General features: G+C 42.7%; 1 protein-coding gene across 2 annotated transcripts in view; it reads left to right on the top strand.

Moving 5' to 3' along the window:
* The window catches only part of ACBD6 (acyl-CoA binding domain containing 6), a 97,420-nt gene extending 86,986 nt beyond the window's left edge, over window positions 1-10,434 (top strand). For both annotated transcript variants that reach the window (XM_033151315.1, XM_033151314.1), the window contains 2 exons: window positions 4,125-4,155; window positions 9,989-10,434. In XM_033151315.1, the coding sequence (XP_033007206.1) occupies window positions 4,125-4,155; window positions 9,989-10,143 (186 nt within the window). In that variant the 3' untranslated portion in view covers window positions 10,144-10,434. The remainder of the gene's footprint in view (window positions 1-4,124; window positions 4,156-9,988) is intronic.
* The last annotated feature ends 8,090 nt before the right edge of the window (window positions 10,435-18,524 follow it).

The following is an 18,524-nucleotide window of genomic DNA, read 5'->3' as shown; positions in this document are numbered from 1 at the left end:
CAAAAGCCAAAGGGAACTTACCTTCTCTCATGTACAAAGCTAACCTTTCCAGTGAGCATATGGCCACAGGTGTAATAATTTTACAGCTTGCGTTATTGCCATCGGCACTTACTATTTATTATTTAGCAGGATTTATATACCTGTTAATCATCAAAACGTTTAAGCTGTTCACTTCAGGTTAATAGAATTGCATCTGTTTTATTGTATGTACTTTTCATACAATGGGAAATTGACCATAGTTCCATGATCTGTAGCGCTTTGATCCAGTATAAAATATAGTAACCAGCTTTTTTGTGCTAAGTGGCAAGTTGCAGGGCGCCCAGCTGCCAGTCTGGTGTGATCCATATGATGCAAAGCCAAGTTCCAGCAAAGGCAGAACAGAGTCCAAAGGTCAAGAGGCGAGGGAATAGCCAAAACTGGGCAAGTCAACTTTCAGAAAAGGTAGACCAGGATGCATAAGACACACACCCCTGAATGTCAGACTCAAAGGCAAGAGAGGTGGACCAGACTGCTAGCTCTTTCCCCAATTGGTAACCAACAACTTTTATGGCTACTGTATTCTGCGCTTCTGGGGTAAATCACAGCCAAGATGTGGCATCCTAAAGTCCAATGGTACTGAAGGAAATCATCACCATGAGGAACAAAAGCTGCAGCCCATACCTATGGAAGAGACTTGGCAAGCAAGAACTTTAAAACTGAACTGAATATGCAGTAGAAAACATGCACAAAATGCCTCTGGTCTGCCCATCTTGGGTAGCAATGCTCAATGGAATTGCCATGGGAATTGCAGGGGGGGGGGGGATGGCCCTTCTATCTAGAGAAAGTGAGGCACGCACACCTAAGTCCTGCTAAAATGGTGCAGTACGATCTTGTGAATGTATTTATTTACAACTTAGGTTCCCAATATCTGCAACTTGCAAGACCACCTCCTGCCCTATAGACCAGGGGTCAGCAAACTTTTCCAGCAGGGGGCCGGTCCCCTGTCCCTCAGACCTTGTGGGGGGGACGGACTATATTATATAAGAAAATCTGCTGGATCAGGCCAGTGTACCATCTATTCTTGCAACTTATCACAGTGGCCAGCCAGGTGCCCATGGGAAGCCTGTAAGCAGGATTCGAGCACAAGAGCACTCTTCCCCTCTTGTGGTTTCCAGCTAGTATTCAGAAGCATTACTACCTCCAACTGTGGAAGCTGAGCATAGCCATCACAGCTAGAAGCCATCAATAGCTCTCTCTCCTCCATGAATTTGTCTAAACCTCTTTTAAAGCAGTCTAGGTTAGTGGCCATTAGTGCCTCCTATAGGAGTGAGTTCCATAGTTCAACTATACACTGTGTGAAGAAGGTATTTTCAAGGGCCAGAGACAAGAGCATAGTGAAGGCTGAGATTTGAGGGCTGCTGAAGTGGGGCACAGTAGGGGTCAGAAGTCAGTGCAAGAACAAGAGCTGTTTGACGGTGGAACGGACTCCCTTGGGAGGTGGTGGACTCTCCTTCCTTGGAGGTTTTTAAGCAGAGGTTGGGTGGCCATCTGTCAGGGATTCTTTAGCTCTGATTCCTGAATTACAGGGGGTTGGACCAAGTGACCCTTCCATATCTAGAAGAAGAAGAAGAGTTTGGATTTGATATCCCGCTTTTCACTACCCGAAGGAGTCTCAAAGCGGCTAACATTCTCCTTTCCCTTCCTCCCCCACAACAAACACTCTGTGAGGTGAGTGGGGCTGAGAGACTTCAGAGAAGTGTGACTAGCCCAAGGTCACCCAGCAGCTGCATGTGGAGGAGCAGAGACACGAACCTGGTTCCCCAGATTACGAGACTACCGCTCTTAACCACTACACCACACTGGCTCTACAGTTCTGTGGTTCTATGAAATTAGGCAGATGTCATAATCTGAAAGAAGAAAGGAGGGCAAAAGTATCAGAGTCTTCGCCTGCAAAATGAATTGTGCAGACATAGGGATGGGTTTTGATACCAAGGGTTTATACAGCCTAATGAGGAGGGATAGGCCTGTGCTGACAGTGTTCAGGTACTGGTACTGTAGTCTAGACCAGTGTCATTCATCCTTGGGTCCCCACATGTTGGACTATAGTGCCCATCATCTCTGACCATTGGGATAAACTGGCTGGGAATTAACACCACCTAGAGGGCCCCAGGTTGATCTAAATGGCACGCTTGATGCCAAAAGCTTAATTTGTCTGGCTAAGAAGGTGGTGGAAACAGAGCAGCATTGAGGGAAGAAAATAAAAATAAAAACAATATTGAAAGTTCAGCCTTTATAGACATGTAAAGTCTTAGGAAAACCAAAATACCCAACACATTTTGGTGATTGATAATCATCCACTGTGGCTCAAGCTTAAGGTTCTATCTCCTATCAGAGTGCTTTGAGTTCAAAAGGACTTGCTTCCAGCTAAGTATGTATAGGTGGTGACCATTTCGTGCAGGGGTTCCGTTCCTGGCCCCCGCGCACGTTCATAGAGTGTGCATAACCACACTCTGCCCTGCCCCTGTTTCACCCTTTTTTGGGTCCAAAAGGACCTGGGTGTCATTGATCGCTTGTCAGTTGGACGTACCTAAAATGGCCGCTGCCTGTATAGGATTGAAGCCTAAGACTATTACTGTTCATAGGTACATTCATAAAGGTAGATCTTCCATCTCCTCTTTGAGGCTTTGCCTCTTGTTTTGCTTCATTCAGGCCTGTAAGTGAACCTGATGGTGAGGAGGTTGTTTCAAGACCCATGTCAATGTAAGGTGGCGCAGCCCAGCACCTTGCAACCTATTCTATGAATGTTGAGCTTGAGGCTGTGGTTCAAAGATCTGTTAAGAGTTTTAGCACCGGTGGGTCAGTGGGTATCAAGTGCCAAGTTGCAGGGTACCCTGCTGTCTGTTTGGAAAGGGGGGGGGCTGAAGCAAGAACCTGGTGTGAGGCCTTGGGTTCTCTACCACACAGGTTTCAATTACAGTGGTACCTTGGGTTGCGGACACAATCGGTTCTGGGGTGCCCTTCGCACCCTGAAAAGTCCGCATCCTGAGCGGCGATATCGCGCATGTGCGCACTGTGCAGAATGCTCCTGTGCATGCGCAGGCCGTGGCGAAACCCAGAAGTAAACATTTCTGGGTTTGCCACGTTCGCAACCCGCAGCAGACGTAACCAGAGGTATGACTGTACTGTTTAGCCAAGGAGGAGACAGAGGCTCTTTAACAGCCAATGTGTAAGAACACGGGAGAGCAAAAAGTTATCCTAGTCCCCCCCCAAAAGTTGGGGCAACTCCAGCTACAGTACTGCATCACCTGTGTTGCTTGTGTCACTTGAGTTTAAGCAGATCTGTTTGTCACTACCACCCATGTTGAAAAGATAAGGATTCAACTAAAATCATCTCTAGTGTTCATTTTAGCTGCAGATTTTGTATCTCATTAAACAAATAACTCACAGGAATGTAAGTCAAGTGGCATTTTGTCTTGTTTTTTTTATATTTTATACCCTGTTGTTCAATCAGGGAAAGAATGCACAGCACAGTTTACAGAGACAGTCAAAACCCATAAGCAGTAAAGTCTATAAAATGATAAACAGTAATAAAGCATGCCAGCGTGAATAAGTTATTTTAAGGGCCTGCAATAATAAAAAGATGTTGGTGCCAAAAAGAGAACAAACTTTGTGCCAGGTGAGTCTCTCTGGGGGAAGAGTTCCAAAGACAGGATGCCTCCATTGAAAAAGTCTAATCCAGTCTTCCTGGGTGTTTTTGGCCTACAACTCCCATGATCCCTAGCCAGCAGGACCAGTGGTCAGGGATGCTGGGAATTGTAGTCTCAAAACATCTGGAGGGCCGAGGTTGAGGAAGCCTGGTCTAATCTCTCGAGCCTTGGGGGATTACCATTAATATGCAGGCAGGCCCTTGTGGGGAAAGGCGATCCATAAGGGACCTGGGTCCCAAAATGTTTAGGGCTTCAAAGGTTAAAACCAGCACTCTCAATTGCTCATAGAAACAGACAGGGAGCCAGTGAAGCTGTTCTAAATCTGGCATGGAGATGTTCCCTGTACTATTATACCCAAGAAATAGAGAAAATCATGCCTTTCTTTTAAAATGTATATGTGTGGATAAAATTAAATCTTGTTCTCTCTTTTCCCCCCAGGATGATGAAGGCCAAACAGCATTGCATTACGGTAAGCAGTGAGTGAGCATATTTGCCTATTAACCTACATTATCTGGTAGAGTGAAGATGATACCCAAGACAGCTAAATGTAACAGAAGTAAAGGCCTGCTTAGCAACTTGTAATAGGTTGTTCAAACCAGGAAACATTGCTTTCCAAGATAAGACTCTTAACTTTGTCTCCTTTAAACCTGCTACAATACCTGTGCCAAAGTGAATAATAATATTGCATGAATGAGGGAGATGGCTTCAAATACCATAGGTGTTTTGTTTTTTAATGACCATTGATGTATCTTTTGGTAACTTAAACTTTACTCAGTCAGTCTCTAAAATAGAATCATAGAGTTAGAAGGAATCTTTGAGGACAACTATTCTAACCCGCTGCTCAGTGCAGGATTTGTAGTGCAGGATGCAACAATAGCACCCCTGTCATATGGCTGTCTTGCCTCTGTTTAAACACCTCCAGCTAAGGCAGGGGTCAGCAACCTTCGGCTCTCCAGATGTTTCGGACTACAATTCCCATCATCCCTGACCACTGGTCCTGTTAGCTAGGGATCATGGGAGTTGTAGGCCAAAACATCTGGAGAGCCGAAGGTTGCCTATGCCTGAGCTAAGGAGATCCCACCCACCTCCCAAGCCAGTATAATAAAGTCTGATGTAGCTAATACACCCAAGGGGTGTCTGTTGTTTATCAGCAAGGAATGTTGGGTTCTTACCATTTGAGTTCACTGCCTGTATCCTTGCATCCTGTTTTCTTTGTTACCACCCCCAATAGCACTAATCAAACATTACTTGAAGCCTGACAATATCTTGTTTGTTCAATTAATCATTGTGACTTGCTCAGGCCTGCGTTCCCCTGAAAAATCCTTATTTATTTATTCATTCATTCATTCATTCCTTGCACTGCATAAGAAAGTCATTCGTTGTAACCAAGACTTGTAGACACAAACCTCTTGTCTATGGGCATCCTCCCCTGCTCCTTTGCTGCAGCTGTACAACAAACCATGTAGTTAGCAAAATCCCTTTACAGTAAGGATGGTGAAATAGAATCTGAGTTTATCTATCTTTTGATGAGGATGTTTGGCCTGACAGCTGTCCTTGCCTCAGCAGCTCTTGTGATTACAGAAAGTGTCAAGCTGCATCCTTAGATGGGTTATAAATCCTGGTTTGTTCTGATTAAACACGGGTCAGAGCCATTCAGAGGTTAAATGAAGGACAGCTCCCCAGTATGTTACCCTCAAATGGTCTGCCTAAGGGGACCCACCCCCTTCCGTCCAATATCTTCTGGTTATTGGTGCCCCTGTCACTGAGTGGTCAGCACTAGCACTGTGTCTTTGAAAAGGCTAGGATGTGTGTGGTCTCCCTCATGAATGGCTTGCTAGCCTTAAATTCCCTCTTTAAGACCTTCTCCCCCCACCCCGCCGCTCCCCCCCCCCCCATGCACACACTTGTTTCCCTCAGGGAATGCTCAAACGATTGGCTCTGTGTCTCCCAGAGGAAATCAAGGTTTCTCCTTGGACTTGAAGTCACCTGACTGTAGCGTGGGCTGGCTCTCTGTATCCTCCCGGGTTCTTTCTTCCTCGTTGAAACACCATCTGCTCTGCTCTTTTTGCGCTGTCGCAGGGCAGTGGGAGGGGATGCTGGAGTGGAAATAAATAATAAAAGGAGAAATCCATCATGAAAACCCTGAGGATTAATGGACTTGGAAGGCAAACTGTGCTGAATGGAAATTCATCTTCACCTGTGCCTGTGTCAGGGCTGCCTCCCTGGTGCTTGATAAATAGACGTTCCCAGGATGTGCTGTAAATCCAACAGCTGTTCTAATCTCCAGGGGAAATTTTGCACTCTTTAGAGGTGGGCTTGAGGCCCTCTTGGGTTTCCCGGTGCAGTGGCAACACATTGTCTCACTTTGGGCCCCTCCTCGGAAATGCCAAATATCTATCCACACGGCACCTCCGTTTGTAAAGGATCCCCGGTGCCATTGTTGTAGAAGCAAGCAGGCTATTTTCAAGTAGTGCTGCAGCTACCCCCACTTCTGTTGAAAGATGGTGGCATTTGGGGGCTGGATTAATGTCTGGCTTTCTTTGTTTTGGTTTGTTTGGAAACACAATCCAGAAAACAACCCTGCCACAATTTGATGCTTGCTCATTTTGGGCTGTCAACTGGTTAAAATGGTATAGATTAAAATAAAAGAAATGTTAACACAATTTTAATACTGTATAGGTTATTTTTACAATGCTGAAAGAAACTGTATAAAATGCCACTCATTATTAGAACAAAATGCAATCTTTTAATATATTCCCTTTAATGGTAACCCTGGAACCAAAAAAGCTGAAAAAAGAGCTATTAACTTGTAGCGATACTGGTTTAACAATTTCCCTTGCTGATTAATCAATGAAGGCTGCAGTCCTCTGTCAATGTACTTGGAGTAAGGCCCCTTGAACACAGTGGGAGGGGGGTCCAAGTAAACATGTCAAGGATTGAGTTGTGCATCTTTAAGGTTGTACCTGCCTCTTTTTATGGGCTGATCCCAACCATAATTAATTTTGCCAGCTGTAAAGGTTCCTACTACCACCGAGATCTATTTATCGCCAATATAGCAATTCTAATATGCCGTGCAATCTCTCCAATCTGTTACCTCCTTGCCACAGTCCTATGAAGTAGGTCACTTTTACTTACATTTTCATAAATCTAAAACTGCAGTGTTTAGAGAATGATTTGCACAAGGTCGCCAGTTACGCCTGTGGAAGAATGGAGGGTTGAATCCAAATCGAAATCAAAAGTGCACTATCAAATGGGCCACCTTCCGTGCTCTACCTTTTCATGTGAAGTAGGTCCTCGTGTTTTTCAAACCTTTTTTTGAAAGCACACTGATTTCCAAGGGCCCCTCGCTATGAGAAATGACATCTTGCATCATTCTTGAACCCACCTGAGAATTCCCCCAAGCATTTAATAACACCCTTGTGTTCTCATCTCTTCCTAGAACTCCCAGCGCACGGAAATTTGTCAGTATTCCGCTAAACGTAGCATGGCGTTCACAGAAGCGTGGGTCAGACTTCAGATTGCACATATCTCTATTGGGCCTGGACCATTGTTTTTGTTCAGGGTTCCTTCCATTATAGCCTTTCTAGGAGATTGATTTCCAAGCAATTTCGCCAATTTGTTGCCCAGCACAGGACAGTATTAGCATGTAACACGGATTCTGGCACAACTGCACTAGCTACCAAATTGTTTGCTGGCTCAATTCAATGTGTTGGTTCAAAGAGCCTTATGTGGCGAAACCCGGAGGTAAACACGTTCGCACCCAAAAAAACGCAATCCAAAACGAACGCAACCCGAGGTATGACTGTATTTGGTTTGAGACCTTTTTGCCAGATGTGGTTAGCAGCTCCAGCCCAGACAGATAAATGATTTTTCGCCTAGCATAAGTTCCTAAAATGCTAAAATTGTTCTTTAAATAACCTCCAAATGTGCCGCTGTCCTATTTTAATTAAACCTTTGCTTCCTCTCCCCCCTGTGTCAGCTGAGGAAGGCAACAAAACATTCAAGATACTTTCTAATTACAACACCTAATTGCAAAAAGAAGTACACCACTAATGTGCTGATTTAAAATATAATTAAAAACAGTAATTAGTGTTCAACAGAGAGGCTTCTTGAAGGTTTAGCTCCCACTGGAAATTTCAGTTACAAAGTTGCTTTCGGGTAAATCTTCCAGCCAAAGCCATCATGCTTTCAGGCTAAGCAAAGGCTTCCTCTCCAGTGTGAGTGAGCCTCCTATGGTGTTACATTAGTCTAGTGTGCAATTCATAATTCTATCCAGTATGAGCTACAATACACAAATCTATTGTACAACATTTCACTTAATATTCCTGGCTCTAATGCATTACAGTCTTCCTGTCTTTTCTCCAGGACTACAGGCAAATTCTGATTTGTAATATTTTTGCATCTCATCTCTTTGGCAAGTGGAAGCTTCTTTAGCAGTGTACTTCCTACTTCTATGTTTTTTAAGGAAGGAGAGAATAGAATCATATTTAACCACCTCTGCTGGAAAAGTGCTGTTGGAATGAAATTTCTTTGTGAAGAAATCAGTGCTCATCTACTGCTCAAATTCGAATAAAGATCAATGCAGAGCCAGTTTTTACATAGCAGTGGCCTGGTTGGAGTTTTACTCTCCCATCCCATGTCCTTCCAATAATGCCAGCATAGGGAAATTTGCATGGGGGATACTTACAGTGCCTTGAATTACAAGATAAGTTAATTTACGGAGTGCACTTGCAATCCTCTGCCTAAAGCCTTTCAGGGAGGAGACAAAAGGCCTCAAACAATCTAAGGTGTGGGCTACTGTCAAGAAGAGACAGAAACTTTCCTTCAGTGGGCTCCCTTACATTAGATCTTAGGATCCAAACCCAATACAGGGCCATTCTACATAGTTCCTAAGGCGCCCCTTAACCCTACAGAGAGACTTTGCAAGAGCAAAGGGGAAGGGTGGAATGGGCATCTTTACTTAAGTTGAACTTCCTTAAGTTGACTTAGCCACAATGACTTGGATTCTAAGATATTTTTCATGCCAGTTTGCCTTATATCAATCATTATTTCCATTGTCCAGTTTAGTTTTCAAAGCTGCTCACCCGCATTCAATCCCCAGCCAAAGGCAGATGCTGAAAAATAGGAGGTTGCCATGAGAGTAAAATTATCTATGCTGCAATCGGTTGGTTTCAGCCGAGTGGTCTCTCTTCCTGCTTCATTCACCTCGTGTCCCCTGTAAATCAGGCAGACAAGTCCAAAAAATGGGCAGAAGAAGACTATTAGATACATCACATCAGCTGCTGCAGTCAGCCTTCTGTTCCACAAGCTATGAAGCCACTAATGGAGGGATACTCGTGGGACATGGCCTTTGCCATCAGAGTTATGGATGCTAGGTGGTTCCATGAACCTTTATGAATCCAGAAAAAGTAGCAGTTTTGTCTGTAGCCAGAATTATTACGTGGCATATTTGCAAACAACTCAGAAACCATTCAGAGTAAAAAGGCATCTGCTGTGGAGGAAAAACACTGCTTTACTACCTCTTTTGGAAGGCCTTGATCTCTTAGCCACTTCTTCTTCCTAAGGCTGCAGGTCATGAGTTGTGGGTGATGGCAGCATTGAGACATTATGTGCCACAATTGTCACTGTGCCTGCAAAAGATGCAACCCCCCCCCCCTTTGCCTAGAAAATTTTTCACACCCTGAAATGTCTTGCCTACAATTTGTCTTTTTATAAGGGTGAGCCTTTAAAAAATGTGTTAATGGTCTGGTAAAATAATTCCATTTTTTAGATTGCTCAAAAGTCAGGAAATGTCAGAGTCAAGGTTGGTCTCGTGTTTCCTCTGAAAGGTTACGATTTAAATTTAATATCCTGCATCTCTTCCATCCTCCTCCTCTTTCGTTTCAGCAAGCTTTGCTTTCCTGGCTACCTGTGAAGTAATTTTGCTGTAATATCTATAGTTAATAGCAGAGGTGCCATAGTGTTCTCCAAGATTGAGCTCTGTTAGTTGGTTTTTTTCATGTTCCAAGATTCAGACTTTTATCCTATTCCTTTCTAGTAATAAATCAAGACCCAAGTAATCATTCCTTACTAACTACTGTCAAAACTGTGACCTGACATACATTTCAAGAAACTGAAATAGTGGTTCTTAGGCATGTCGATAGAATGTGGAATATCAATCTTAAGCAGAGTTTTCTCTGGTTTGCCAACTTCGTTTTCCGTTTGGCTTTAAAACTTGTTGCTTCTGCAATTTTGAAACACACTACTCATCAAGTGTTCTGTAAGCCAAGTAACCTGTGTTTTTTCTGCCCTTTCCCGTCTAGCTTCTACCTGTGAGTTTTCTGACATTGTGAAACTGCTCCTGGAGTCTGGAGCTGACCCTACTCTTCGGGACACAGAGGGCTACTTGCCGGAGGAGGTAACGGACTGTAAAGTGATCACCTCCATGCTGCAGGAGCACACGGCTGGCAGAGCTTGATCGAAAGGCCAAGGAAGTGCAGGTAGCCCCAGCCCTGGGCTCACAAGATGGACAAAAAACTGCAATAAAATCATCTTATGTCCACATAATCAATATGCATGATGTATGGAGACTGGAATCTGCAGAGCAAAGAAGCTTGTTTCTGGGAGCAGAAAACAGAGCAATGCAATATTGCACTGAACAACACAGGCCTGTGTATCTGTGTTGCCTGCCTGGCACAACACAGCCCCAGCCATAGGTTGTGACCTGTCATTTGCTTGACAGACCCCTGTTTTTGCAGCCCCCAATTAAGAAGATCTACTGTGCTTCTGGTGGCCGCCAATTAAGAAGATCTACTGTGCTTCTGGTGGCCGCCAAGCATGGCTGATGGGATCTTTCCTCTTTGATAGGTCACAAGCTTTGTACACCTTGTGCAGCCTAAGGCTCAGTTTGCATGAAGTGGAGTTTCATCATGAATCTAGAGGCTAACTAAGGGAGCAACTATATTATGAATGCAATCCTGTATGTGCCTACTCAGGAGCAAGCCTCCTCTGTGGGATTTGTTTTCCCAAGTAAATATGGACAGGATTGAATTGCAAGATTATCTGCTCTTTTCCAAAATGCAAGTTAACTAGTAAGAAGGGGAAGTCTAGCTGATGGGCAGGGGGTGGGGAGAAATGAGCATCTTTACAAAGCTGATCTTCCCGTGACAGATTTCACTTTTTAGTCCTGTATCACTACTGCTACTTCCTTGAATTGGGTAATGGAAGCAATGGAGTTATCTAAGATGTAAGAATTGATTTCCTATTGGCTTCTGAAGATCAAAATGGCAAAACATGGAGACTGAGCTACTGCTATGAGACTGAGAACTGATGGGAGTGTCCTTTGTGTGTGTCCCTCTGTCTCTGTAAAATACTGTCTTGCACGATAAAAGATGTCAAAGAATTTTTTTCTGAATTGCTCTTTTTCTTCCTTTCACGTGAAATCAGTTGCACAAACAGCAGCATGATTTTGTGTTGAACATTCTGAAAAGTATTACTGATTTACAGCTTACAGTTTATAGTGCTTGGATTGCTAGAACAGTTTGAGGAGTTGATATGGTAGAAACTTCTCTGCGGAAAGAAAATCAGAAGAGAGGAAAGCTTTTCTCTGGCATCCAAAGTAGGTAAGTATGCTGGTAACTTTGTAGTATCCACCAGTGTCCACTGGCTGACTGAATATGCACAAGAAATAAATAACATTGCAATAATTTAATCCTTTAGGACTGATAGGAGTGTTCAGCTACACCCTTATCCTCTGTCACTGTACAAGTAAGTTACAGGTCCATTGTACTTCTTCACTGCTGCAGTGTCTACACTGAAAATATTTTAGTATTTGTGTAGATACTACCGGAAATGGTTGGTGTAGACGAGGTTGCAAAGCTTTAAAGAACATAAATCAGAGAAGATGAAATGTAGGCAGTGGTGGACACCTCTATTATTCCTAATTTCATCTTTCATAGTGGAATGGTAGTGGCTCTGTCTTTGTGCCTACCTCTTGCCATTGCTCAGGTTACCTTTGCCTGTTGCTGCCTGTCTGAAGATGACTGGGCAAGCTCATTTTCCATCTTGTTTGCTAAGGGGTTTCCTCCCCAACCACCGCCCACCCCTGTGATGTGCATTTTAAACCACCTTTTTATGATTTCTTTGCAAGGTTGTACAAATGTCTGAAAAATATACACAAATAAGAGTGATGGACACATAACAATCTGTCAGAACAGACTAGCCTTGTTTATCTGGGCATGTTTATCACCTATACAGTGGTACCTCTGGTTAAGTACTTAATTCGTTCCGGAGGTCCGTTCTTAAGCTGAAACTGTTCTTAACCTGAAGCACCACTTTAGCTAATAGGGCCTCCCGCTACCGCTGCGCCACCAGAGCACGATTTCTCTTATCCTGAAGCAAAATTCTTAACCTGAAGCATTATTTCTGGGTTAGTGGAGTTTGTAACCTGAAGCGTATTTAACCTGAGGTACCACTGTATTTGCATACAGCCATCTGTATGGCAGACAAACTCTTAGTTGAATTAGCAGTCCCATGTTAAATCTCTTCTCACACACCAGAAAATGTTTGGGTTGTTTTTCATCCCATGGAGACTAGATCCAAAGATATGTTTGCTGGAATCATTGTTCAGCTAAGGTGTTGTGACATTTTGGTACATGGAGAAGGGCATGAAAGTATGGTCACTGCTGCACGGTTGGCAACTGCTCCCTCTCCCTGCCAAATTCGTGAAATCAGTTATCAGTTTGGGAATTGTGCTGTGGAGAAGTTGGCAAACACTGAAGAGCATAACAGTCACCTTTCTGTGGTCCCTTGACACCACAGAAGCAGCCACTTTGCCCAGAAGCCAGGATTTATTTATTCTTTCGTGCTGAAGGTTATCCTTTCTGGCATTTTAATATTTTCAAGGGAAGTTCTCTCTGATGGACATCTTGTGTACTAAAAAGCTCTCTCGAAATAGCACATGCTTGTTGCGTGCCCAGATCCAAAGTGGCAAGCTGCAGTGCCCACACCTTTCACAAAGTACATTTGCAGAGCTCAGAGCTTAGGCCTGAATATGTTTATAGCACTTTAGGACTGTTTGTGAAGTTGGAGCCCTTCCAAAAAAGAAGAAAAAAAATTGAGAAGGCATATATTATTGTTTATAATCTGCTTTATTCAGCCAAACCTTTTTCCCAAACAGCCCCCTGGATTGCTGTTTAAATCCTCTGGTGCCTTTAACTACCGATACTGAAAGTGGTTAATGCATATTCAAACTAAGCCTGGCATCTACTCCAGGAAATCACTTTAATTGAGAAGCATTAAATGTTAAAATGATTAAAATACATAAAGCCAACATGGTGTATATGAAGAGCCCAGATACGCAGCTTGAGAGTGTTCCTTGGCCCAGTATCTCTGAAGTCTGAGCTTCAAAGGCTGATATAGCTTAGAATTCCCTGAAAAGAAAATTGGTCCGTTTCTTGATTCACAGAACTGGGTGTCTAGCAAGTAGCTCTCGGACTAGAATGGAAGGCAAACACTTTGAGAGTCACTGGGGAAGGTTTGATGACGATGCTTAATTCTGTTTCTGCTTCTGTAGGATTATGTGACTTTGTCGTGGGGGGGTGGGAGTTCCCACCCTGTATGAGTTCAGGGTGGGAGAGAACATGTACTCTGGGTCTCTAAAGATTCCATGGCCAGATCACATGCTGCCAAGAGCACAAGTGATGAACAAAAAATGTGGGAAGAAATTCCACATTAGAGCCCAAATAAAATTTAGTAATAGTGACAACTGTGGTAAAATGTGCATCACTATATGAGGATCATCACCACCAACAACAAAACAAAACCGCCTCTGAGAATAGAAAAGCTTCATGCTTCTCTTTTTAAAAAATGGTTGTATGGACTGTCATGATTCAGCCAGTTGCTGCATGGTGATAACTATATCTCTGGTGATAAACCTGAACCTATGTACCTTGGGCATCTGAAAATAAGTATCTGATCTCTGCCGACCCTCATAATGTAATAGATTTTATCGCTTATCTGTGTTTGAACACGAGGAAGCCTTGATTGAAATTAAACACAGAAGCTAATTAGTCAGTTGATTAGTCTGTTGAAAGTCAGCTGGCCCCATTAAGCTAGCTAGCTCCAGATTGTGTTTTCAGAGACTGGAACCAAATATATGTCCTTGTAGAGGATGTGAAAGTGGGGATTGGGGGGAATAAATAATCTGTAGAACAGGAATGATGAATCTGTGGCCCTCTAAATGTTCAAAGAATCATAGAATTGTAGAGTTGGAAGGGTCATCTAGTGCAATGCAGGGATCTCAGCTAAAGCATCCATGACAGATGGCCATCCAACCTCTGCTTAAAAACCTCCAAGGAAGGAGAGCCCACAACCTCTCGAGGGAGACCATTCCACTGTCTTAACAGCTCTTACTTCTGCGTCCTTTGAAGGATGGAAGTTGTAGTCATAACGCAAATACATTGGGCTGCTTAACTTCACACTCTTTTCCTTTATCCATGTACCTGTAAGGCTGCAGATGGGTGAATACAAACAATTTGCAAATTATTGTAACCAGTTGGTAAGCTGGTTATTTATCTATATCATCTTATAAAAAGAAATAAGAGCTTCACTGTGTCCTAGATTTCTACTAAGATACAGGTTGGTTGCTAGCGGGTCAATTTAAGCTAAGGGGTGCTAGGTGCTCATCTCTGTCTGAAACCTTTTCTGTTCTGTAGTGAATGTGATATGCCATATTTTTCGCTCCATAAAACTCACCTGAACCTAAGACGTACCAAGTTTTTAGAGGAGGAAAGGGGGAAAGCCCTGTGGTTGTTGTTTTTTTGTTTTTGTTTTTTTGAGGATCAGCTCAAAGTTGTGCAGCTTCTTTTGCAAAGGGGGGAAAGCCTCGTTTGGGGGGGTCAGCTCACAGTTGTGCAGCTTTTACAAAAGGGAAAGCCCTGTTTTTTGAGGATCAGCTCAAAGTTGTGATGCTTCTTTTGCAAAGGGGAAAGCCTCATTCGGAGGGGATCAGCTCACAGTTGTGCAGCTTCTTTTACAAAGAGGAAAAGCCCCATTTTATGGGGTCCAACTCACAGTTATGCAGCTTCTTAAGGAAAGGAAAGGAAAGGGAGCCGTTTCTACAGTTTTCAGACAGATAATCTAATCAGCCAGTCACATGTCGCTGGGGAAACAAACAGCCTCCTCTGCAGAACATTTAACAATGGAGGCCTGGGCAAGGGGGCGGGGCAGAAAGGGAGCCTTATCTCTCTAGCTGTGGCTAGCTGTTCAACGGCTTCCTTTCAACACCCCCTTCTCTTTGTTTTTTTTAAAAAAAAGCACAATCTGCTTTTGGCCCCTGGGCAATTCGACTCCAGGGACCACCATTCGCTCCATAAGACGCACAGACATTTCCCCTTACTTTTTAGGAGGAAAAAAATGTTTCTTATGGAGCGAAAAATACGGTATTTAAAAGATCCTTGGAGAAAGCATGTCAGTGCTGTAAGCAAAGTTTTCATTGCTGTAATTTAAACTATTGATGCAACACAGAAAAAGGCACTTGAATCCTAAAGAACTTTTCATATTTATTTTACATAGAACTTTCTTTTCTTTTTTTACATACAACTCATGCCAGCACACATGAGGCATATACGAAGAAACTTGCCAGGTTTTGTTTTGTGTTTTGTTTTTTTCCAGAGACACATGGCAATAAATAGGTTTCTTTAGACTTCGCTTTAGAACTGTACAAAATGTATAACTGCAGGGAACTGTCCGTGGTGGGGCAGAGCAAACTGGGAGGGAGATGTAAGGAATGCATCAGCCTTGCTCTTGTCATTTTTCTTGCTTGAAACTGTATTCAAAAACAAAAAAGTGGACAGCTTCATTTTTACCGAGTCCCAAGATGCTGAGTTTGTTCCTGGTCTTTTCCCTCCCCTAAGGAGTTCTGTGCTTGCATGTCTACACAGAGAAGCTATTGGATGGGAATGCCTGATCAGCTCGTGACACCACCATGCACACAGTCTGTGTGTTCTGCTCTTCAGGTACAAAAATGCCTTCTTATTCCACAGCACTAGCTAGAAGTCACCCATGTGCTTTAGGAAAGCATTGTGTTTGCCACGCAATGTGAATATGCTAATTCTGACCTCTGCTTTTGCATTATTTGCTTCCTTGTTGCGGTTAGGAGCAAATCCTGTTCTTCTTTTTTTTTCTGTTTTTAAAGACAACAACCAAACCCAAGTGAAATAGACAACATGCCAGTGGTGTGCTTTTTCTTTTTTAGCTTCAGCCATGGCCAAAGCCCTGCAGCAACAGGTCATAACATACAACATGTTCACACTAAACTGTGAATTAGTCCTCTGAGCACTGTTTCCGAGTCCTGAAATGCAGTGCTCTTAACAGGAAGATGGATTTCCCTCCCATAAATATACCAGCCTTAGCTGCGTTAGAGTGCAGGTGAAAGCTAAAGTCATAGAAGAGGAGTCCTGGTCAAAAACACAGACCTTATACAAGGCTGGAATATTGCAAAAGCAGGTAAAATGTTATGCTAAGCTCTTCAGGAATTATTAAGGAGACATGGATGGCAAAGAACATGCAGTAATCAATTTGCATGATTCTCTCTACATCTGAACAATTTCAGGCAGATGTTCTTAAATCCTCCAGAAAATGTCAAACTTTATTAGACACTTCATGGCAAACGTTTATAACTTATGCTTAATCAAGTTAATAAAACTGGGATGCAAACTGATCGTCTAAATAAAAGTTTCAAGAGCAAACATTTCTCCCATTTGATGTTGTCAGATTGATAAATTGTCATACACATGCAATTGTTGCAGAAAAGTAGCTATGTTGATACCTTAGCAGTGGAGTTCTGGTGTGGCATCAATGTACACAGATGCCCTTTTGCATCCAGTAGAGTTTATAAGTCCATTCTACCCCTCTGACTATTACACTTGAGGTTTGATTGAGTGGGGGCATACATATAATTTCTATTGAACTTTGAAAGAAAGATGTAACAGAGGTAAAGAATCCAGCCAAAGGGCAGAGCACCATCTGCATGCATGCAGATTTTTGTTAATCCAGCCTTGATGCACACAATTCCTTATTGACTTTGCTGGAGTTGGTAACCAGGAATTGAAAATGAAATACACAGATGCAAATAAGTATTAATGTTCACAATTCTCACAAACTTGATAGCCTACCTATTCTTTGCTGCATCAAATTCCTCATTAAAGATCTGATAACACATTGTAAACCAAAATACAGTATACCTGTGCCATATGGAAGCTAAGAATTTTAAAGGGATCTTGGCTGGGCAGTAATAGGATGCAAAGTTTGTTCCGGGTTTTGTTTGTGGTCTCTCAGTTTGCTACTGTTTCTGTATCATTGCATCTTGAACAAAACCTTTGTCAAATTATTTCTAGCACTGTCCTCACACTTGTAATTTTCACTTGTGAATAGTTCATAATATCTTTAAAGGTACCCTCCACAACATACTCCTAGTTAAATTCTTGTCTCGTACAGCATACAGGTTTTTCTGCTGTTCTTCCCAAGCTTATTTTTGCCTCGATGTATGTTTTGTTGTTTGTTTTTGTTCCCAAATGGGTGAAGGCAACCCATCATTACGGATTTATTTTTTGTTTTTAGGCTAATGGAATTGTGAAGACTGAAGAGGGTGAAATGGTACAAGGGCAGGTGCAATCCTTGACAGTGTAAAGCAGACTTCCTCAACCTTGGCCCTCCAGATGTTTTGGGACTACAACTCCCATCATCCCTAGCTAGCAGGAGCAGTGGTCATGGATGAAGGGAATTGTAGTCTCAAAACATCTGGAGGTCCGAGGTTGAGGAAGCCTGGTGTAAAGCATGCAATAATGCCATATAGGCAATGAGAATGATGGGGGGAAATGGCATAATTGCAGAAGAAAACTTTGGCATAATTGCAGTGGAAAAAATAAGTTATGTTGATTTCAGTCAGAGGCTTGCTCTTCCCTTAAAGGGGACTATGGCACTTGAGCCACATGTGCATCTCTCCCAATGAAACCACAAGGGCTTGAAAGTGCTTAAGTTTTGGCATGAGCATGCCATGTGTTAATCTTCGTTTATTCACACATACGTGATCTAAACATTGCCGCGTTTCCTTTTGTCATGGTTCTAACCAAGCCTGGTGCATGAATCCCATGCAAGCACCTTCTAGAGATTTCTCTCGTGTTCAGAGTAATTGGCTCCACACACATGAACATGTGCTAGCATATATCTGCATATTGACAGGCTTGAATAGGATGAATGTTTGCATGGGGGTGAAAGTTAAAACGAAAAGCCCCCTGCAAAAAAAACCCTTTTTGTACCTATTTTAAGTTCTGCAGTCCGTGACTCCAATAGGGACAAAACAGCTTGATCTCAGCAGTGTGTGGGACTGATACTGGAATAATTGCTTTCTCACTTGAACTGAAAAAGAGAAGCTATTCAGTAATGAAGCTGAATTAGTCTTGATATTAGAAAGGGTCATGGAAACGAATGACATAGAAATAGATTACAGAGTTACAGTATCTTAAAGGAAGATACTGAAAATTTGCATATATTGTAGAAACGTGACTGAGATTGTTTAGCTGTGGACTTACACTTGGTCATTTGTACCTTCAGTCTGATCCTCATTGGGTTGCATGGTCTTATTGTCTGTTTTTACCACTAATAAATGTAGTGGGGGTAAATCAAATACCGACTCAAGGGAAATGTTTCTAAATTTTGATTGAAAATGAGACAGTGTGCTGGTCAGGCGAGATGTGGAGCTCATTCTGCATGGGATCAGTAGACATCTTTCACATGGTGTACATTGCTTGGCAAAACTGCACAAGTTTTTTTTTTTTAAAAAAAAGCAAGACACACCAG

Source organism: Lacerta agilis, chromosome 6, assembly GCF_009819535.1.
Source record: "Lacerta agilis isolate rLacAgi1 chromosome 6, rLacAgi1.pri, whole genome shotgun sequence".
NCBI lineage: Eukaryota > Metazoa > Chordata > Lepidosauria > Squamata > Lacertidae > Lacerta > Lacerta agilis.
This window is presented reverse-complemented; position numbering and strand designations above follow the sequence as displayed.